The sequence below is a fragment of the Myotis nattereri genome, assembly GCF_964212035.1.
Source record: "Myotis nattereri genome assembly, chromosome: 2".
NCBI classification, from domain to species: domain Eukaryota; kingdom Metazoa; phylum Chordata; class Mammalia; order Chiroptera; family Vespertilionidae; genus Myotis; species Myotis nattereri.
Window position 1 is genome coordinate 146,846,984 of NC_138076.1, and position 23,567 is coordinate 146,870,550.

The 23,567-nt window shown below is 43.6% G+C and overlaps 1 protein-coding gene across 1 annotated transcript in view; it reads right to left on the reverse strand.

Annotated features, from left to right (window-relative positions):
- TPH2 (tryptophan hydroxylase 2) overlaps positions 1-23,567 on the reverse strand; it is a gene marked incomplete at its 5' end in the record, with an annotated part of 101,242 nt that overhangs the window by 22,958 nt on the left and 54,717 nt on the right. The window contains one exon of the mRNA XM_081084919.1: positions 18,349-18,475. Coding sequence (XP_080941045.1) covers positions 18,349-18,475 — 127 coding nt within the window. The remainder of the gene's footprint in view (positions 1-18,348; positions 18,476-23,567) is intronic.

Consider the following 23,567-nt stretch of genomic DNA (forward strand, 5'->3'; position numbering starts at 1 on the left):
TTGTCCATAAAATGAATGAATAACTAACATGTATGAAATGCTCACTATGTAAATCCCCCATTTTACAGATAGGATAACTGAGACTTGATTGAGTAACTTGGGCAAGTTTAGGGCTGATAGAGCTGGATTGGAATCAGTTGTGCCTGACCCCCAATATCTATCTTGTTTGTACTACACCACACTGTTTCCCCTCTGTTCTCAGATCCCTCAGTGACTTGGACACTGCAGACCCCTGGAATTTATGCCATGTTCTTGACAGTTGAGCTGTGTGTCAGGAAAGACAGGGGTCTGTCTAGCTTGCCTGAAACCATCCTTCTATAGCTTGCCCTGGGAAAGTGTCTTCATTGCCTTTGTGGCCTCTGGATCGGCCAAGTAACACAGCATAGGCTAAACATGTAATTATTTTGTCCCCAGAGACATTAGTGAGAACAGAAGGCACTGATTTGCAATCCCAGGGGATAGCAAGACTTAAAGAGTCTGAATCCCACTTCTGTGACCATAACCGGCCTCCAGGACACTGAGCGCCTGTCTTTGCTGCCTCACCTGGTCACACCTTGCCCTGGCATCCTACACTCCTGGGAAGTGGTTTGGTATAAGAGATTGGGACTTAGAAAACCGAATCACTTCATCCCTGCCACTATTTACTGTATGGTCTTGAGCAAGTCTTTTCACTTATCCAAGCCTCCATCTATTCATTTATAAAATGAGGAGCCCCTTCCTTGCCAAATGTTTACTGAGCCCCAATTGTGTGTCCAGCACCCTGTGGTTACCAGAGACTGTGTTAGGGGACCATCATATGAGTCCTGCTTATCTTGAAGGGGCATTAGGAGACTCAAACGCTAAGTCAGTGTAAAAGCTATAACATAGGCGACAGTTTCCTGCTCTGAGGTGATTAAGACCATAGTTGTCTTCGTGGCTGACTCATCTTGTCTCTGGCTCAAATTCTATAGAGAAATTCCTCTGGGTAGAAGATTATGGGCTTAATTACAGCTCGACAGTTCCTGAAACCCAATCTAAGGAGTTCTCCAATATGCAGGTAATTCATTGAGATGTAAAATTTTCCTAAACTATTAACCTCTGCTCTATCAGTAAGTACATATAACAGCAAATTTAAAATTACCAATTTGACTGCTGAGAAAGTCTTCCCGTAGGAAACTACCTTTGATCATCCATCCCATATCCTGAATCAGATGGAAGTGCCCTCCTTCCCCTATCTTTGCATTTACCACATTGTATTTAAACCCCCACCAGTATCCTTCACTAGACTCTAAGTCCCCAAGAAGCGGGACCATGTCTACCTGTTTCACAGTTGAATTACCATTGCCTGACACATAGTAGAGGCTCAGTAAATATTACCAAATGAGTAAATGAATGGGCCATAATTGATTCTATCAGAGTTGTAAAAACAATATTTAGCAGGAATCCAACAAGGTCATACTTTTGCTAGATCACCTTAGCAAAGAAGCAGAATCCAATGCGCTTCCTGCCGATGATAGCCTTGACTTTGATCTTGGGAGAACTAAGTCTTCCCAATTATATTTGAGGGAGGAATAGTTGAACATCCCAAAAAGGGTTTTTGCGAAAGCTACGCATTTAAATGTTTCTTTTTTTTTTTTTTCCAAGAAAGAAATGTACTTATCCATTTTTCACAATACAATTGGCATGTAAGTCTATTGCTGGGGTCCAGCCCCAGCGGGTCCAGGGGTCCCCAAAGGTGTGGACGGAGTCAGCGAAGAAGGAACGACACAGAGGCAGCGTTCAGTTGATCAGTAGCCTAGCCAGGATCTCTAGCCAGGATCTGTCCAGGTTCTCCAGCCAGGTTCAGTCACCAGGTTCTAATCAGGTTCTCTTGCCAATTTCTGTAGTCAGGTTCAGTCCAGGATCTTTTGCCATGTTCTCTCGCTAGGTTCTGTCTCTAGGTTCTGTTGCCAGTTTCTGTCCAGGATCTTTTGCCATGTTCTCTCCAGCGAAGTTCTTCTGTCTCTAGGTTCTGTGTAGGTTCTGTCTTCTAAGTTCTGTCTTCTAAGTTCTGTGTCTTGCTGTCTTGTTACATCTGTATTTATACCAGTTGATCCAATCCTATCAATCTCTATTACAAACGTTAGGGCGTTTCTTATCTCCATTCCAGGGAGTAAAGATTATGTAGCTTAAGCATGATTGTTCATAGTTAAAGTGATTAATTACCCACCTGGCACTTAGTTGAGGGGTTTTATTCCCTCCCTAACTTCAGGGGAAAATCCCTACCTGGGGAAACAACCTTTCTCAGAGAAGAGACCTTGGTTAAAACACATAGTGCCAAGAAGGTGAGCAAACATATTAAGAACAGTATGCCATATATGCCAGGTCCCTTGAAACAGCAAGGATGGACCGGCTCCCGGCAAATTCCCCCTTTTTTATTTTTTAAAAGCAGGCATTAAAAAGAAAAACCCCAAATGCTCTCTTGTATCCATTTTAAGAGTAGGATTGGCGCTTTCCACTATTACCTGAGTCCTGATCTATCACCCCAGGGAGAGCTTGCCAATCCTGCACTTTCCCGGGGTGGAAAGGCTGCAGTGGGGTTAAGGATAAGGCTCCTTGGGCCTACCTCCTCCCATGCCTTTACTTTTTTTTTCTGATATTTGAAATACAACTTTATTCCGATTCTAAACGAAAAGGAATGGGAATGACAAACAAGGTTTCACCACTGAGTATTGCGAGGATGGACCGGCTCCCGGCAGTTTCTGTCCAGGATCTTTTGCCATGTTCTCTCCAGCAAAGTTCTTCTGTCTCTAGGTTCTGTGTAGGTTCTGTGTCTAGGTTCTGTGTCTAGGTTCTGTGTCTAGGTTCTGTGTCTAAATGTTTCTAAAGCATGCCATTTTAATGTATGTGTTTTATGTGTTCTTGTTTTATCACAGAGAACTCTGAGACCTTGCTAATTAGACACCAACATAGGTCCCCTGTTACCAACATGGAGGGAGACACATCCAGGAAATGCATCGAAACGAGAGCAAACAGCATCTTTTGGAACTCTTCCAATAACTTCTTTGCACGCTTCTACGTTAATGCAGCCATCTTACAGCCAAAGTGCAAACACCTGGCTTGAATTCTCAGGAACAAATTCATGAGGAGGAGCAGCCAAGGTCTGAAAACCCAAATTTATTGCTTTCTTTAGTTATTAAGGGAGGGTTGCATGTATCAATGAACAGCATCACTCCTAATCTGCTTGAAAAGTTTAGTCAGCGTTTCATATTTCATGTGCTTTCACTGGCACAAACAATATTTATTCATTTGTTTTTCCCAGGCTGTTCTCTGTGACTTGCCTTTCTTTATGTTCACTCAAGGGAGGTGTGCTAATTAAGTCAGGGGAGGCCTTCTCCATCTCCAGGGAGAAACTTGACATCTTTTAAAGGAGGGCTTCCCTTTATTATTTATGGTTAAAGCCCTTCCCATTGCAAGATAGCATACCGTCTCCATCTAAAACTCCTCTGTATCATCAACTGCATAGTCTGCATTTCAGAAGAGAAACCCTGAGTTCTTGAAAGTTAGAGAATTACCCAAGGTCACATGGAAGAGTAGAAATTCTCTACAGGGGCCTTTCCTGTACTTGAGTCTTACTGATGTGGCCACCTAGATACCGAAGAGCACAGTCATGTCATATTCACTAGCTAGCATTTATTGGACACTTCGCACTGTGCTAAGCAGCTTTACAATGCATTATCCCATTAATCCCCAACAGAGCTACAAGACTGGATAGCATCGTTGTTCTCATTTTGAAGATGAAGAAACTAGGGCACAGAGAGGTTAATTAACTTAACCAAGGTTACCCAGCCAGTAAATGATAGAGCCTAAATGTGAACCTAGGTCATTTGACTATAAAGTCTGCACTCTGAATTACCCACTACACATACTGCCTCACTAGCAGTTCCCTCAGATACACAGGCTCAAAGAAAACCAAGAGTGTAGTATACCATAGGGTTCACTCTATTTTATTCCAGTTTTCTCTTTTACTCCCTATGGTATGATTATCTGAGATCAAGTGCTATGAGGAAAGATGTTTATGATCTTACTCAAAAAGAGAACAAAAAGAAGGTGAATATTGATGAAAGTAGCACTCATTAATGGTGACAAGACTAATGCAACATTTCAAGACCGAAGATTAAAATATATATGGAAACCAAATTTTTAATTTAAAATAAAAAAGTTGTGCCCTGACCAGTTTGGCTCAGTGGCTAGAGCGTCGGCCTGTGGACTCAAGAGTCCCAGGTTTGATTCCAGTCAAGGGCATGTACCTTGGTTGCGGGCACACCCCCAGTAGGGAGTGTGCAGGAGGCAGCTGATGGATGTTTCTAACTCTCTATCCTTCTCCCTTCCTCTCTGTAAAAAAATCAATAAAATATATTTTTAAAATGGTTGTATTGGACAACTCCTTAAAAAAAAGAAAGAAAGAAAAAGCAAATGAAACTCATTAGCCACATATGATGTTCACTAAAACACTGCAGCTTATGTGAGCAAAAGTCATAAACCCCATATTCCTAACGAGTGCTTCCAACTTGTTCTTTCTTCTGTTGATGTAAAAGATAAGGCCTCTCCTGACAGCACCGGTCTTTGGTAAATGGATGAACACCTCGTTGCTCCTTTTCCCAAAGCCAGGACTCGCTTTGACTTAGTTCTTACTTGACTTGGCAAACTGACTTTGCCGGAAAACTAGAAGGCTATGGACCAAAATGTTAACAGTGTGATCACTACCATGATGTTGCAAATGATCTTTATACTCTTTTCCTTATTTATTCATTTAATTTTTTTTTCTACAATGAATATCCTTCACTTTTGTAATAAGGAGGAGAAACAATGGTTTTTGTACAGACTTTTCAGTAAAGGAACTCCCCAGTCGCCCTGCCTCAGCCTTCCCTTCAGTGCTCAGGGAATGACTTTTTATGGACACCATAAAGACAGACTTGCAGACCCTGGGAAGAATGATGAGGCGCCCTGGGTGACTGATTCCTCCCCACCCTCCCAGCATTCTTACTCACACCTACTCTGGATTTAAGCCCTCAAATCACAGCATTTCCATTTTCTGCGAAACCTTTCCTCAGTATGAAATCCACCCGTCAGAAACATCCCAAACATGCCGTCCTTACAGCGGCAAGCACATAAAACTCTAAGCAACTCACAATATTTCTGAGAAGGGAGCAAAGAGATTTTTAATCGCTGTGTGTTCAATGTCATGCCGTGTTCCCCTTTGTGCTTCCATTCATTGTGGTGGCTCATAATGTACAGTAATACATTTTACATCTGCTGAGTGCATTCTGGGTTTTTATATCACAGTTCAGAAGAATAGCTCTGAAAATCCTTTTGACTCTTTTATATGAAAACTACATTTGTGGAATGGGGTAATTAAATTCCTATAGTTTAATATAATGTTACCTCTGCTATTCTAGCTCATAAAAAGAAAAAATCCCAACCATCTTCTCTCTGCTTTTGCTAGAAATGGAATTACACCACAGATATTTCTGTTAATACAAGTGTATGATTTTGAGAGCCTGCTCCATTGTAGTTAAACCAGAAGACTCCTTCTTTTGTACATCTTTATGGAAATTGAAATGACTGCAAAAGTCTTCTGTGCTTGATGAATGCGTTCTGGCTTACTTTGAGAAGAAAAAATAAGAAAGGCTCAATGTCAGGGCTTTCAAATCACAGGGAGAAGTTAGTTCTAGATGAAGACCTAGTGGATTTCAGGTCTTAAAATGACTTTAAATTTACTTAAATTATAATACAGTTCCTTTGGTGCAGTTAGGATTTCTTGGGTAAGGTAAGATCAAGTACTATCATACTTGGGTATGAGGGAGATAATGGCATAGCATACATCACTAAAATATTCCATCTCATTTGCTCTTCATTCAGCACTGTATGGAAGAACATCGCCATTTTAAGAAGACATTTCAGGCACAAAGAGATCACATAATTTGTCCCTGAGTACAAGGTTAGGAAGTAACAAAGCTGGCACTAACATCATCAAAAAAACACACACACAAGAGATAACAAATATTAATGAGAATGTGGAGAAAAAGGAACCCTTTTACACTGTTGGTAAGGATATAAATTGGTACAGCCACTATGAAAAACAATATGGAGGTTTATCCAAAAATAAAAATAAAAAAATTGAACTACCATACAATCTAGCAATTCCACTTCTGAGTATATATTCAAAGGAAATAAAAACAGGATCTCAAAGAGATATCTGCACTCCCATGTTTACCCATGTTTATTGCAGAACTATTCAAATAGTCAAGATATGGAAACAAACTAAGTGTCCATCAATGATTGTGTGTGTGTGTGTGTGTGTGTGTGTGCGCGTGCGCATGTTATTCTATCATAAGAAGGAAATTCTGCCATTTTCAATAACAAGAATGGATCTAGAGGGCATTATGCTAAGTGAAATAAGTCAGACAGAGGAAGACAACTAGACAACTACTGTAAGATATTACTTGTATGTAGGATCTAAAATGCCAAACTCATAAAAGGAAGAATTGGTCAAAGGGTACAAGTCTCCAATAATAATTCCCCAAAATAAGTTCTGGGGCATCTAATGCACAGCATGGTGATTATAATACTATATTGTATACTTGAAAGTTTCTAAATGAGTAGATCTTAAATGTCTCACCACAGAAAAAGAAATGGCAATTATGTGACATGATACAGGTGTTAGCTAACTATCATTTTGCAATATATAAGTGTATTATATCAAGTTATTTACCTTAAACTTGCATATTGTTATGTGTCCATTATCTATATAAATAAAGCCCTAAGCGACCGGGCGACCATTTGACCAGTCACTATGACATGCACTGACCATCAGGAGGCAAACGCTCAACGCAGGAGCTGCCCCCTGGTGGTCAGTGTACTCCCACAGCAGGAGCGCCACTGATGGTGCCAGATGCTGGGCTCCCAGCTAGCGAGCACAGCTGTGGCTGCATGAGCCTCTCCCGCCTCCATGGCAGCGCTACCGAGCAGCAGCAGCAGGCGCAGCGGGGCCAGGATGAGCCGTGCTGGAACCTGGCCCAGGCACAGGCTCCTCCCCAGCCGCCTGCCACTTTGAGCACTACTACATCCCTCGGGGTCCCGGATTGCAAGAGGGTACAGGCCAGGCTGAGGGACCCCACCAGTGCACAAATCTGTGCACTGGGCCTCCAGTTTGTCAATAAATCTGGGGATAAAAAATCTGGCACTTGAGCCCCATTGAGCGAACTTCAGATTCAGACCCTTTCCACCCAGATCACACCACACCACACACTGTCAATCAAACATCCTGAATAGCAGCTTCACCAAGTGCTGAGGGAACCCCCACTGCTGACTTGTGGCATTTACGTGGATAAAATTAAGTGGGCACAGAGCTCACTCAGCACACAGAGAATGAACAGTTACCAAAGCAGCTCCATTTTTATGAGTTTCCAAATACCTAAAGTAGGTTGTGGGGTTTTGTTTTATTTGTTTTTTCATCTGCAGTTATATAATAGCTCTCTGAAGCCCCTAGGACATAGTTATAAATGATGAAGAAAGAACGGAGTTGCAAAAATATACAACTATTCTTGATTGCAAATGGATTTGTTTCTAAACACAGTGGGCAATCTATAGCTCTTTTTAAATATATATTTTTATGGATTTTAGAGAAGAAGGAAGAGAGAGAAAGAGAAACATCAATGATGAGAGAGAGTCATCTATCAGCTGCCTCCTGCATGCCCCACACTGAGGATCGAGCCTGGAACCCAGGCATATGCCCTAACCAGAAATCAAACCATAACCTCCTGGTTCATGGGCGGACGCTCAATCACTGAGCCACGCCAGCCGGGCCAGAGCTCATTTTTTAAATTCCAAATAATGGCGGTGTTCTCATCATGATGTGAACAGATGGCACACACCTCATAATGGCAACAATGAATATCATACATGTGTAAAATACACAAAGAGACAGAGCAAAAGAGTCTTAGCTCCTCTATCAAAATTCTCAGACGACAGCTATCATCAGGAGGTGTGGCCTTGGAGCACCCTAGTGGAAAGAGACCAAGGGAAGCAAATGGGGAAAACTGAAAAAGACCTGAATAAGCTCTGTGGGGCTGGTTAAAGAAACACAGCGTTCTTTACGAGTGTTACTACTTTCCTATATGCATAGACGATATAAAAGTGAAAGCAATGAGTTGGAATAGATATTAATTTTTAGTTAAGTTACTCTTGAAAATAACACACAAACTGATCATCTACCCAGACATCTTAATGAAATATATATATATATGTACATTCCTTCCAGCCTTTTGTTAGTTTCGTATCAAATGATCCAAACACTTAAACTACTTCAAAGGTGCTACATGCACTAAATAAGCCTAGGGCTTATTAACTCAAGCTCTCTGCAGAGAAACTGAAATGATCACTCCTAATGTCATCCTTCTTCAGAAGGAACTAGAGCTTTCTTTTATTTTTTTAGATTGGAAAGAAGTCCCAAGGTTTTTATTTTAATTCTTTTTTTTTTTTTTTTTTTTTTTTTTTTTTTTTAGAGAAAGGAATGGAGAAACACAGAGAGAGAAAGATTAATGTGAGAGAGAAATATTGATCAGTTGCCTCCTATAGATGGCCTGACTGGGGATCGAACCTGAAACCTGGGTATGTGCCCTGACCAGAAATTGAAACTGCCACCTTTTGGTGTATAGGACAATGCTCCAACCAAGTGAGCCACACTGGCCAGGGCTAGAGCCTTCTTTAAAAACATCCGAAGTTCCCACTTCCAGCCACGTAGGCAAAGACATGAGAGACCCGGAACCACGCTGATGTCCTCACAGGCAGGCAGGCAGGCAAACATTAATGGGCAGTTCATAAACTAAGATTGCCTTTGCAGTTACACTTCTACTGTGAATTACAGTTGATTATTAGTTTAAGGCTGAATGTACATTTTATTGCCACTCTCAGCATGGGAAAGTGCCAGTTATACCTGAAAATTCAAACACACTTGATTCATGGCCATCAAAAGCCCCAATCAATGCAAACAACTTCACTTGGAACAGATAAATTATTTGTTTTGATAAAGTATAAACAGAATCCTTATTACTGATTTTATGACATTTCTTTCCTGCAAAAAATAAAATAAAATAAAAATTAGCTAGTCTCTACTCACAATGAAGTCAACCCTTTCAAAAAGTATTCTAGGCCAAAACCGGTTTGGCTCAGTGGATAGAGCATCGGCCTGTGGACTGAAAGGTCCCAGGTTCAATTCTGGTCAAGGGCATGTACCTGGGTTGCGGGCATATCCCCAGTAGGAGATGTGCAGGAGGCAGCTGATCGATGTTTCTCTCTCATCGATGTTTCTAACTCTCTATCTCTCTCCCTTCCTCTCTGTAAAAAATCAATAAAATATATTTTAAAAAAAAAAAAGTATTCTAGACTTGTATCTCCTAAACTGTGCTCCTTGAAGTATTAATAGTCTGGGATGCTAATACACATTCATAAAAAATAGACTTCTATGACCATATAATGTAGTTTCTCAATTCTCAAGTTCACTTTTTTTACTTTTTAACCTTTATTTAACATTTCCAAAATGGAGCCTCATTTTACAAGGAAAAAAAAAAAATGCTGGTTTGGCTCAGTGAATAGAGCATCGGCCTGAGGACTGAAAGGTGTCAGGTTAGATTCCAGTCAAGGGCACATGCCTGGGTTTCAGGCTCAATCCCCAGTAGGGGGAGTGCAGGAGGCATCATTGATGTTTCTATCTCCCTTTCTCTTCCTTTCTGAAATCAATAAAAAATAAATAAATAAATAAACAAATAAATAAATAAATAAATACATGCTAGCTGAATCTTTTTTTCCCCCTAAAAAAATAAAACTATTAAATGAAGGCCGTGTTTTACAACCAATTCCATCTTAAAATGGAGAAAGCATGGTAAACTTGGGAAAATAATTTTTTTATCACTTGTGGAGATTTGTTCTGCACCTTATCTTATTAAGGGTTCTGAAAAGTCCTGCACTTTATAAACAAAGTTTTTCACTTTAACTCAGTGTTTCCCAAATCTATTTTTCCATGGATCCCTCCTTTTACAGAACTCATAATATCGTTTCATTAGACTAGAGTTCTGAGAACAGATTCTGGGAAAGTCTGCTTATTTATTCCTTCATTACCCTTGGCCAAGACACCTCTCTCACCACCTTAGGAAGACCCAGCAGCAGAATTCCTTCCATCAGAAAGTGAACAGAAACATATGTCGGGGTCAACAGAACTGAACGGATGACCTAAAACTCTCAGTCCAGGGAAAATTCCAACTGGGCCACGGGCTGATTTGTTCTGCTTGGGAAACATCTGTGGCGTATTCGTACTGATTGCTTTCTCCTAAGAGTCATGAACAGTTTTTTCTGTTCAAATGCCTTTCTGATGTGAGAAATGAATAGACTGAATTGAAGCCATCTGCATGATAGGATGGGATTCACTGTCTGGTGAAAGGAGCCCTTTACATTTCCTAACAATTGGGAGAAGAGAAATCAATATTTTCCTAGGACTAGCTCCTCAGTTTACCTTATCAGCAAGTTTCTGTTTGTGCATTCCTGAACAATTCAATGATAGAAGACATATGGCAAAACAGCAGGAGGCAGGAGAGTGTGAGAGCAGACACGTAAAACAGAACCAATGACACGGCACTCCTAGATTCCAGGGTCCACCTTCAGGCCCAGAATAAGTCCTAATACACTCATCTCATGCCCCACAGAATTTAGCTGCTGATACCCTATTCATCCAGTCCTTAGAAGTATCAAATATGAAAATAAGTTTAGAAGATTGCCCAGCCAGTGTGGCTCAGTGGTTGAGTATCAACCTATGAACCAGAAAGTCACAGTTCAATTCTCGGTCAGGGTATATGCCTGGGTTACAGCTTGATCCCCAGTAGGGTAATGCAGGAGACAGCCAAATAATGAGTCTCTTTCATCATTGATGTTTCTCTCTTCTCTCTTCTTCTTCTTCTTCTTCTTCTTCTTCTTCTTCTTCTTCTTCTTCTTCTCTCTCTCTCTCTCTCTCTCTCTCTCTCTCTCCCTTCCTCTCTGAAATAAATAAAAATATTTTTTAAAATAATTTTTAAAAATAAAAGATTACACCGAAACCGGTTTGGCTCACTGGATAGAGCGTCGGCCTGCAGACTTAAGGGTCCCAGGTTCAGTTCCGGTCAAGGGCACGTACCTGAGTTGCGGGCACATCCCCAGTGGGAGATGTGCGGGAGGCAGCTGATCGATGTTTCTCTCTCATCGATGTTTCTGACTCTCTATCTCTTTCCCTTCCTCTCTGTAAAAAAATCAATAAAATATATAAAATAAATAAATAAATAAAAGATTACCATGTGCCTATTCAAAGACATACGTGAGCATTGTCCAACCGGCCTGCCTGTCTAACAGGTCTCCGGCTTCTCTTGAACCAGCGGCATCAGCATTACCCGAGATCTTGTCAAAAATGCCATCGTACCTCAGGCCGCATTCTGTGTGCCCAGGATCTGCATTTCCACAAGATCCCTAGGTTACTTTATATTACAGAAAAAAAGTACTGATCGAGGAGCTACATAACCTTTGTCTGACTTCCTGTTTACTGATGATCAGGGCCCACATGCTGTGAGTTAGATGCTACCTTGTGAAGATCGATAAGTTGCACGTTATTTTAATTCACTGACACATAAATGATCTCTGCCTGGTAGAAAAGATAACTTCAAGGTTACAGTTTCTTGTCCTGTAAAACAGAAGCCATTTTGCACCTTATTCCAGGATTCTTTCTTTCAGCGACTAGATAGTCTCAATCCCCCAAGTTCCTCTCAGAGCTGGATTGACCACCCTGCTTTTCTCTCATTATTGAGTTAAATCAACATATATGTATGACGGTCTTGCTTATAACTGCTTAAAATTATAAATTATAATTCAAACAACACTGAGATACTTATTTCTAGTGAACACTGTAATAGTTACCTTTTCTTAAGGAAAAAAATTGCCATCGTCCAGCATAAAGGCACTGAGAATGTTCAACATGATATGAAGATGAATCTAGGACGGGCTGGTAGTCTAGCATATAATCTAGCTCTAGATACAAGGGCTGGCAACTGAGAGCCTATATATTTCCGCTTGCAGACATATGTATAGCCAAAGAGCTTTCGTCTTGTTTTAATCTTTGAATTGGAAGGTGTAATGTGCCTTCTCCAGTTCTCCACAGACTCCAATACTCCTCATCTTATATCAGGCTGTTTCACACGTGTTTGCTACCCATCTGGTCCCTAAGGCATTTACATTTACAACCTTTAGAGAAGACACTAATCTATTAAATCCACTTAAGCCAGCACTCCAGTGGGAAATGGCTGGTCTCAAAATTATAGCACCCTCTACACAGCCCTTATTGAGAGGATTTTTGCATATCTGTCACACACAGACCCCGGACTGCGATGAAGAGCATGAAAAGAGTGCAGCTGCCGAAACCAGGGGCCTTATTCATTACCCACCAGAGGGCAAATTATTTACATGTATAACAATTCATTTGAAATACATTTACCAAGCAGCAGCATCCATTTCTTCAGATACAAAAGAGTTTCATTTAAATGGTTCTCAGGGCGTAGAAACCATTGCCCACATAAAACAGCGGAGATAGCTTCATTCTCAAAGCTGAGCGTTATTAAAATGTCAAAATAAATAACAGGCAGAAATATAGCAACGGAAGGCAGTAGCTCCAGGCAATAGCCTGGTCCCTCTGAAATCAGACCCAGAAGTTCAAAAGCAGCGGGGACAAGACAGAGTGTGGCGGTGCCAATTAGTCCTAGTGGGGGTTGTTTTCTTCCTTAGGTAGATCCGTTGACAGCACATCACAGAAAGTTATTAAGTGTCTGCTTTCACCAGGCATGACTCTCTTTTTCATCAGTGCTTAAATTCACGAAACAAGGAAAAGCAGACACAATATAAACAAAGTCATTAATAATATAAATCTCACCTAGAGTAAGAGAGTAATATGGCCTGTCTCGTTGGTCTGCATAAAGTGATTTCCGCGGTTTTCCATTTGCCCTCCCTATGGATTTTTCTTCTTTGGTACATCTCACCTCATTTTATTCTAGGATTTCTTCAGGGGCCTTAATGGGAACAACTTTGAGGAAATCAGCTAATAATACCTCCATTTCTCATCTGGACAGCTAAGAGGGCTTGCTAGCCACCACTATCCCCCACCACTGGACATTGTACCCCTCCTAGTGAGACCTTAGCTCTAACCTCTTAGTCTTTGCAATTGGGTCATTAAATTGGGCTTCTAGCTTCGCCTATGGCTTGAGGGTCATTAATATGCATGTCATTTGATAGGTTATTTATTCCGGGGTTTACTTTGAAACTGCCTGGCTGAAATCTGTGTTTTCTTTTCAGACCACGTTCCAGCAGTGTTTCATTCCCTTTGGTTCTAACTGAGGGATGGCATGTGGCTCGAGAAGTCAAAGGAAGTTTTAGCATCATTTCAGGGAAAATCGTCCTGGCCCCCTCAATTGTGAGTCTATCCTCCAGAGCAGTGGTTCTCAACCTTCCTAATGCCGCGACCCTTTAATACAGTTCCTCATGTTGTGGTGACCCCCCAACCATAAAATTATTTTCGCTGCTACTTCAGAACTGTCATTTTGCTACTGTTATGAATCGTAGTGTAAATATCTGATATGCAGGATGTATTTTCATTGTTACAAATTGAACATAATTAAAGCATAGTGATTAATCACAAAAACAATATGTAATTATATATGTGTTTTCCGAAGGTCTTAGGCGACCCCTGTGAAAGGGTCGTTTGACCCCCAAAGGGGTCGTGACCCACAGGTTGAGAACCGCTGCTCTAGAGCCTCCAGTCACACTGAAAAGGCTTTCCAAATTTCTCTTTGGTCTGCAAAACACTGTTCAAAGTAAGTGGGCAATCTCTAAAATTGGAAAGGATAAGAACTGTGAAGCTTGTGAGAGGGGAAACCAAAGAGAGTTGGTGGGGCTCATGCAATATGGGGAAATGGGAAATACCAGTAAGATCAGGCAAAACCATGGTGAGACACCACCTCTCCACCCCAATTCTCCACTGCATTTAGAAGAGACCCTCCAGGTGAAAGTCTTTTGCAAGTTTACACACTGATTGCTTTTTTTAAAAAAAAAAAAAAACTGCAAGATTCTGGGCAGGTTGGCTCCCTTGGGAGATTTTTGATCCTCCCTCACCTGTCACCAGTCACTTCCTATACAGGGAAGACCCTCTCTGCTGGCCCCTGCTCCCATTCTGAATTCCATTCTCCAATCTCAGAACCCACACACACTTAGAAGATTTACCTTAAATCCACTTCTCCTACATATCTGCTCATGTATCTCAATAGAAGTTGACACTGACTTGGAGTGCTCTATATTTCTGTGCACTAGAGTGTTAGTTCTTTGAAGCAAGAACTACCTTTCAGTCTTTTATTTACTCCCTTTTTTGTGGTACCGGAGATTCTTTGGACTCTTAAAGAATGTCTGTTGACTTGATTGGCTATTTCAGAAAGGCAGGTACATTCCAGGGAAAGGATAATGAGAAAAGAGAGAGAAAGAGAGAGAGAGAGAAACATGATTAATGACCTAATGCTCTCTAACAGATGAAAGCGTTTTCAGCTTTTAGAGGCAGGGCGATCCACAGCCAAGGGTATTGGAATCATGCTAAGAAAGGTAAGTTCCAAAAGAAACTTGATCATCCTACAGATTTACTGGCTCTAATAAATAGTTTTCAAGGTACATGTATTAGCTTTTTTCTTATACATATCAAAATAGAAATGAGGACTAATGCCCCCCAAAGATGTCCATGCCCTAATCCCCAGAATCTGTACATATGTTAACTTTATAGATATGATAAGTGCAGCATGAATTATCCAATGGGCCCAATGTGTCATATCAGTCTTTACAAGGAAAAGGCCATTCCCAGCAATAGTCAGTGGGAGAGAGATGTGACAATGAAAGAAAAGGCAGAAAAGATGCAACGTGCTGGCTTGGAAGGTGGAAGAAGAGGTCCATGAGCCAAGGAATGTGGGCAACATCCAGAAGCCAGAAAAAGCAAGGAAACAGATTCTCCCCTGGAGCCTTCAAAGGGAACACAGTCCTGCCAACACCTTGACTTCAGCCCAGTAAAAACTATATTGGAATTCTAACCTTATGAAAATGTAAAATAAACTTGTGTCATTTTAAGCCATGCATAATTGGTTACAGCAGCAACAGAAAGTGAACACAAAAGGCTACCCTGGGCTTCAGTATGGCCCTCAAAACTGGGGAGCAGGCATTCCCTGCTGAGTCCCCAAACCAGAGAGATTTCTTATTCCAGCTGAAACTATCCTTCTACTAGAGGCTTGGTGCATGAAATTCGTGCACTGGGTGGGTGTCCCTCAGCCCAGCCTACCCCCTCTCACAGTCTGGGAGTCCTCAGGGGATGTCCTACTGACAGCTTAGGCCTGCCCCCCAAGGAGAGCAGGCCTAAGCCACAGTCTGGCCACAGAAGATTGGAGCATGCCCCCCCTGGGCGGGTCCGCTGAGGGCCTTGGTCCCAGGGCAGGCGGCGCAGCAATGCCTGCCTGCAAACCCCTCGCGGGAGTGGCCTTGGAGCTGGGCAGTGCCACACTCCCGCCGGGGGCCTTGCTCTCAGGGCAGGCGGCACAGCATGCCTGCCTGCAAACTCCGGCAGGAGTGGCCTCGGAGCTGGGTAGCGCCGGGTCTGGGGGCAGGCTCCAAGCCACTCAGAGCCCGCCCACAGCCCTGATGTGTGGTGTGTGTCCGCTGGGGCTGGGGGTGTGCTCTGAGCTGGTCGTGACGCAGCCTCCTGAGCTGGTCATGATGCCCTGACCTAATTTGCATATTTCTCTCTTATTATATAGGATTCCCCCTTTTCCTCTCTACTACTTGGCTGGCTTTTTCTCATCTTTCAAGACTCAGTACAAACTTTCTCTCCTCTGAAAAATCTTGTGTTTTTTTTTTCTATATAGGCTATAAAGGTCTGAAGAGTGGGGACCATGTCATGTTCTTTGTACATGTTAGTTTGAAGGATGGAATTAATTAATCATCATTTGATGGAGTGTAAAAAATAAGGAACAATCAAACTGCTTTCTTGTCACTGCTTTTAAGAAAAAAGATCACTCACTCACTAGGATCCACTTTCATTGACATTCATCAAGTCCTACCTTAGTCTTTCTCCTCCTCTCTTTACACACACACACACACACACACACAACCTGGCAGTTAAATCCCAGTTCGTGGCTGTTCAGAGTCAGACAAGTAAGCAATACATTGATCCCTGATCAAAAAAAGGAGCTGTTAAAAAAAAAAAAAAGAGCTGTTGGAGGTCAAAGGCTGAAAGCAGAAAATTTCAAGGAAAATTTAAAAGGCAGGGAAAAAGATTCCAAAATGTGGAGTTTAAACCCAGATCCAATATTTGAGAATTAAATAACAGGACTCATGTGTGATAGTTTTTAAAATATATCCACAAACACTTTGACACTTCTTTTCCAAAAATGTGAAGCCTAATTTCCCCTCCCTTGAGTGTGGGCAGGAGTGAGTCCCTTCTAATGAATATAATATGGCTGATGTGAACAGCATAAGATCAAGTCGAAAAAGGCATTACAACTTCCTAGCCACATGACTGACAAATCTTGGCCTAAGATCCCAAACCTTCAGACAATCGCAGGCCCACATCTTGACAGCAACCAGAGGAGAGACCCTGAGCCAGAACCACTCAGTTGAGCTGTTCCCAAAGTCCCAACAACAAACACAGTGAGGTAATAAATGTTCATTGTTTGAAGCCACTAAGTTTGGGGGTTATTTGTTATGCAGCAAAACAGATAGTCAATATAAATGAGATACATTCCCTAGGGCCGTGGTTGGCAAACTGCGGCTCCCGAGCCACATGCAGCTCTTTGGCCCCTTGAGTGTGGCTCTTCCACAAAATACCACGTGCGGGCGCGCACGTACAGTGCGATTGAAACTTCGTGACCCATGCGCTGAAGTCAGTATTTTATGGAAGAGCCACACTCAAGGGGCCAAAGAGCCGCAGTTTGCTGACCACTGCCCTAGGGCAAAGATGACAAATTGAAAAGTTAAGAACCTGATTTGGTCTACAAATATATTTTTCTCAGCTCAAAATGGTAGATTTTTTATGAGCCAAATTTTAAAAATCACTCAATTGTATTTAGGAATCTAGATTGCCAGTCTCGCTCAAAAATGTGGAGATCTGGCAACACAAAAGCCTGCATTTCCATCCGGCAGCCATGAGCGGGAAGAGGACCAGCCTTCTGCTGCAGAAGACGCATGCTCTGCCGAAGTGCACTGGAGTCCCCACGAACCCCTGTTCATGCCCACACTACACCAACCGTGTGGCTTTTGCAATGCTGTTCCTCTTTTAGTAGAGAAGTATTTGCCAGCTCCCATATCTCTATCAAAAGTAGAAGAAAAAAGATATACTGAAAGGGCTGTGTGTCTTAAGAAGTCTAAGAAAAAACTTATTTCTTAGTGGAAGTGAAGAATATTCTTGCATGTCTAATATGCCCTACATGTGTGTCTGTATCAAATACACACAACTTAAGATCCCATTTTTTTTTCTTTCTCTTGGAGCTTTGCTCACTTAGATGACCTGACTAGTCCCTATAGGTAAGTGAGTTTGCCAAGCTTGCTCTTTCTTATGGGCTCTTTGAAATGGGGCTAAAATAAGTCACATGAACTTGTCAGATCTGGCTCATCAGCATCTTCAAGATAGCTGCCAATACTACAGCTTCCCTCTCATATTGCATGTTTTGAGAAGAACCTTGCTGAGACCATAGCATCTATAAAAATTTTCTGGTTTTGTACATATAATAATTGTTTAGCTTGAGCTTCTAAATGCTGACTCAAATTGTGTCTGAGTACAACCATAGCAATTAATCAAAGACATAATCCCAAGCACAACCCCTCCTTCACCATAAATGTATACGTTTTACTATTATTAATATTTCTAGGAAATCAACATTGAAAATGAGAGTCAGAAAACTACAGCACACAGAGCAAGCCTGGCCCACCACCAGCTTTTGTGAATGACGTTTTCTTGGAATATAGCCATACTCGCTCATGGACATACTGTGGCTGCCTCTGCACCATAGTGGTTGAGCTGAGTAGTTGTGACAGAGACCTTATGTATGACCTGCAAAACTAAAAGATTTACTACTTAGCCAAAGCCTGAATAAGAAAAATCAAACACAAGTATGTGGGAAGATAAAGTCACCATGCCCTATCCAGCATCTTTGCCTTAAAATCCATAGTTGATCACTCTAAAGCTTTCCTTACCTTACAAATGAACATAAGTAGAACAGGTTTTTAAGTTGAAAATAAACTGACCGTGGCTAGTTTCTGAACATCTTCATCTGATGCTCCCAGAGATGCCAGGCCTATTTCTTGTGAAAATTGAGCAAACTTGGGGTCCGCTAGTAGTGGAACATGTCCCAGAAGTTCATGACATGTGTCTCTGACAAGAAAAACATCACAAAGAAATGTTATGCTAGAAGCTTTAACTATCACTGGTAGAATAAGACTTAAAATCCTAAACATAACCTTGATATGTTTACTCTAATTAATTTCTGTTAATTTCATCAATTCTAAGACTTTTATCACATTTTAGCAACTCTGAAATCCAAATGTACCTTACAGTTAATGGCATCTTAAAGTATGATATATAATATTTTTAGTAAAATATTAGTGACTACTATTTACAAGTGCTTACTTTATATCAAGCACATAAGTGTTTTATTATATATATATATATATATATATATATATATATATATATCTCCTATCTAATAATAGACAAAAATTGAAATTAACCGTACCTCCGCTACACTTCCCATTGGCTAATCAGCGAGATATGCAAATTAACCACAAACAAAGATGGCGGCCGGCAGCCGCGCAGCTGAAGCGAGCAGGAGGCTTGCTTGCTCCAGTGATGGAGGAAGCCAAGCTTCCTCCCTGCTGCAGCCGGGCTCTGAGCTCCACTCTAAGCAACAAAGTTGCAATTATAGAAGCTAAACAAACCCCAGATACCTGCTTTCAGCAGGCTGTGGTCTCAAAGCTGGAGCGGCAACAAAGTTTCAATTATAGAAGGTCAATAAATCCCAGAATAAAAAAAAAAAGAAAAAAAGGAGAGGCTGGGAGCTTCAGTCGCCGGCGGGCTTGGCCAGCCTGAAAACCCTCAGCCCCTCATCCAGACTGGCCAGGCACCCCTGTGGGGACCCCCACCCTGAAGGGGGTGTGACCAGCTGTAAACAGCCACCAGTCCCTCACCCAGGCTGGCCAGGCACCCAAGCGGGACCCCCGCCCTGATCCGGGACACCCTTCAGGGCAAACCAGCTGGCCCCCACCCATGCACCAGGCCTCTATCCTATATAGTAAAAAGGTAATATGCAAACTGACCCTAACAGCAGAAAGACTGGGAATGACTGGTCACTATGACACACACTGACCACCAGGGGGCAGACGCTCAATGCAGGAGCTGCTCTCTGGTGGTCAGTGAGCTCCCACATGGGGGAGCTCTGCTCAGCCACAAGCCAGGCTGATGGCAGCCAATACAGCGGTGGTGGTGGGAGCCTCTCCTGCCTCCTCAGCAGCACTAAGGACGTCAGACTGCAGCTTAGGTCTGCTCCCTGCTGGCAAGTGGACATCCCCCAAGGGCTGCCGGGCTGCCAGAGGGATGTCTGATTGCCAGCTTAGGCCCAATCCCCCAGGGAGCAGGCCTAAGTCAGCAGGTGGTCATCCCCCGAGGGGTCCCAGACTGCGAGAGGGCACAGGCCAGGCTGAGGGACCCCCCACTGAGTGCACAAATTTTTGTGCACCAGGCCTATATATATATATATATATATATATATATATATATATATATATATATATAGCCAGGGGCTGTCATATCCAAAACAACCGAATGGATGACTGAACAGGCTACGTGGGGTGACCAGGCCGGCAGGGGGGTTAGTGAGGGGCGACCAGGCCAGCAAGGGGCACAGTTGACGGCAATCAGGCTGGTGGAGGAGTGGGCAGTTGGGGGTGACCAGGCCAGCAGCGGGGCAGTGAGGGGCAACCAGGCTGGTGGGTGGGGGTAGTTAGGGGTGACCAGGTCGGCAGAGGGGGGCTGTTGGGGGTGACCAGGCCAGCAGGGAGCCCAAGGTGATCAGGCAGGCAGACAGATTAGCAGTTAGGAGCCAGCAGTCCTGGATTGTGAGAGGGATGTCCAACTGCCAGTTTACAGGATCGGGCCTAACCGGCAGTTGGACATCCCCTGAGGGGTCCCGGATTGGAGAGGGTTCAGGCTGGGCTGAGGGACCCCCCCCCCGCCCCCCCGCCCCGCACAAATTTTATGCACTGGGCCTCTAATATATATATACACACATACATACACATATATATATATTTAATCCTCAAGAGAAACTTAGAAGATTAAAGTGACTTATTAGTACAAGATCCTGTAGCTCAGGGGTGAGCCAACTACAGCTATAGACCAAATCTGGCCCACTGCTTGTTTTTGTAAATAAAGTTTTATTAGAAAACAGTCATGTTCATTCATTTATGTATTGTCTGTGACCCTTTTTGACTAAAACAGCAGAGTTGAGTAGTTGTGACTGAGATCATATGGCCCACAAAGCCTGAAATGTTTACTAGCTGGCCCTTTACAAAAAAAAGCCTGCTGACACTTGCTATAGGTAGTGATAAAACCAAAATATGGTTTTATCCAGCTTGTTATGATTTCCAAATTCTTGCTCCTAACCCTTCAGTTGCACTGCATCTCATGTTACATTTTGCCAGGCTCTGGGAAACAGCAGAGGATCATATTGTCGTCATCAAAGTGGCTTTCCCCGTAGTCAATTTATCTGCCTATAACACAAGCAATTCCCTTGAGCCTGCAGAATGCAAGACCCTCCTAGGCCTCTGCTTTGGCTCACCTGAACTAAGTAATAAAAGAAGCTGAGAGCCTTGCTCATTTGCCTGAGCTTCCATTTGGAGCCAAATGACCAGGCAAAGGCAGTATGTGTCACAATTTATCAAGGCAGATGACTTACTGAGTCATCTCCATGAATCACAGACTGTTTCCTGAAACCACAGTATATTGGAACAAAGTCCCCTATGCCTCTCTGGAAATGGATCAAAAGGCAGCAATATTTTATTTTCTTAAGAAAAACCAATTAGCCAGGTAGTAATTGAAAGATGTTTCCTGATTTCACCTGGGCTCCTCTGAAGTGTATCACATCAAAAAGGTGCCATACTATAAATGCCAGGTGCAACCACCATATTACAAGTATAAAGTAGTGGATGGTTATGCGGTTGAAGCAAGTGAATGGTGGTCAAAGACACAAGATTGATGCCCACATAAAACAGATGGCATTACTCAATCAAAAAATCTTGTTCCCACAACTGAAACCACATCCCCACCGGCCAGTCACTTCATAGACACATCAAGTGAAAGGGCAGCCAAATGACATATGTGGACATGATACTAAAAGAAACTCCAAATTCATTCTTTGTCAACTGTGTGCCAAAAGCTTTCTTCTTGCACGTAAGCTGAATTTGTGGAGAATAATGTGTGTTGTTTTTTTCTCTAATCACAATGCTTAAGGCAAAGAATTGGGGACCAAGCCTCTTGTTTTACCCATTCTATCTAATAAAAGAGAAACATGGTAATTAGCTGTACATCCGCTACCCTTCCCATTGGCTAATCAGGGCGATATGCAAATTAACTGCCAGCCAAGATGGCAGCCGGCAGCCAGGCAGCTTGAAGCTAACATGAGGCTTGCTTGCTTCAGTGACGGAGGACTCCAACGTTCCCCGCCTGCTGCTGCCGGCCTCTGAGCTTGCAGTTTGAAACATTGTTACAAATACAGAAGCTAAACAAAACCCCAGAAACCTGCTTTCAGCCAGCCGGGATCTCAGAGCTGGAGTTGATACAGTGTTCTGATTATAGAACCCAAACAAACCAGATACCTGCTTTCAGCAGCAGAGGCCTCAGAGCTGGAGCCAGAGCTAAAGCTGGCCCAGAATAAAAAAGAAAAAAAAGAAAAAGGAGCAGTTGGGAGCTTCAGTCACCCGCCAGCCTGAAAACAGCCCTCAGCCCCTCACCCAGACTGGTCAGGCACCCCAGTGGGGACCCCGACCCTGAAGGGTGTGTGACCAGCTGCAAACAGCCCTCATCCCCTCACCCAGGCTGACCAGGCACCCCAGTGGGGACCCCGACCCTGAAGGGTGTGTGACCAGCTGCAAACAGCCCTCATCCCCTCACCCAGGCTGGCCAGGCACCCCAGTGGGGACCCCCACTCTGATCCAGGACACCCTTCAGGGCAAACCAGCCGGCCCCCACCCATGCACCAGGCCTCTACCCAATATAGTAAAAGGGTAATATGCCTCCCAGCACCGGGATCAGCGGAGCCTCGAGGCCTCCCGGCACCGGGATCAGCGTGACAGGGGGCAGCGCCCAAACCCCCTAATCGCCCTGCGGCTCTGTGTGTGACAGGGGGCAGGGCCACAACCTCCCTATGGGCCCTGCTCTGTTCCTGACAGGGGAAGGCGCCCCAACCCCCTGATCAGCCCTGCTCTGTGCCTGATAGGGGGGAGCTCCCCAACCCCCTGATCACCCTGCGGCTCTGTGTGTGACAGGCTGCAGTGCCCCAACCCCCTGATCGGCCCTGCTCTGTGTGTGACAGGGTGCGGCGCCCCAGCCTCTCCCCCCACCCCCACGGGCCCTGCTCTGTGTGTCATGGGGTAGAGCCATAACTTCCCCATCGGCCCTGCCCTGAGTGTGAGAGTGGTGGCGCCCCAACCCCCTGATTGGCCCTGCTCTGTGGGTTATAGAGGGCGGCGCCCCAACCCCCTGATCCGCCCTGCTCTGTGCATGACAGGGGGGAGCTCCCCAACCCCCTGATTGACCCTGCTCTGTGGGTGACAGGGGGTGGCGCCGCAACCTCCCCATTGACCCTGCCTTGAGTGTGACAGGGGGCGGTGCCCCAACCTCCCAATCGGCCCTACCCTGAGCGTGACTGAGGGTGGCATCGCAACCTCCGGATCCGCCCTGCTCTGTGCATGACAGGGGGCGGTGCCCCAACTCCCCAATCGGCCCTGCTCTGAGCCCGACCAGGGGCTGCACCTAGGGATTGGGCCTGCCCTCTGCCACCCGGGAGCAGGCCTAAACCAGCAGGTCGTTATCTCCTGAGGGGTCCCAGACTGCGAGAGGGCACAGGCCGGTCTGAGGGACCCCCCCTCTCCCCCCCCCTCTGAGTGCACAAATTTTTGTGCACCGGGCCTCTAGTAAAGAAAATAAAAACAGAAAGAAATAAAAGGAAAGATAGCATATGTTGAGTTCTTACTGTGTGCTATGTACTGTAGGAAATGTTTTCATATCGCATTATTACTTTAACCTTCACTTACAAAGAAGTCTTATTATTCCCACCTAACAAATGGGGAAGCTAAAAGTCAGTAAATGTAAGCATCTTTGCAAGGTCACTCTGTTAATAAAAGACAAAGATTTGAAATCATCTGCCTTAAAGCTATGCTCTTTCTGTTCTAACTTGTATTTGTAGAGTAAA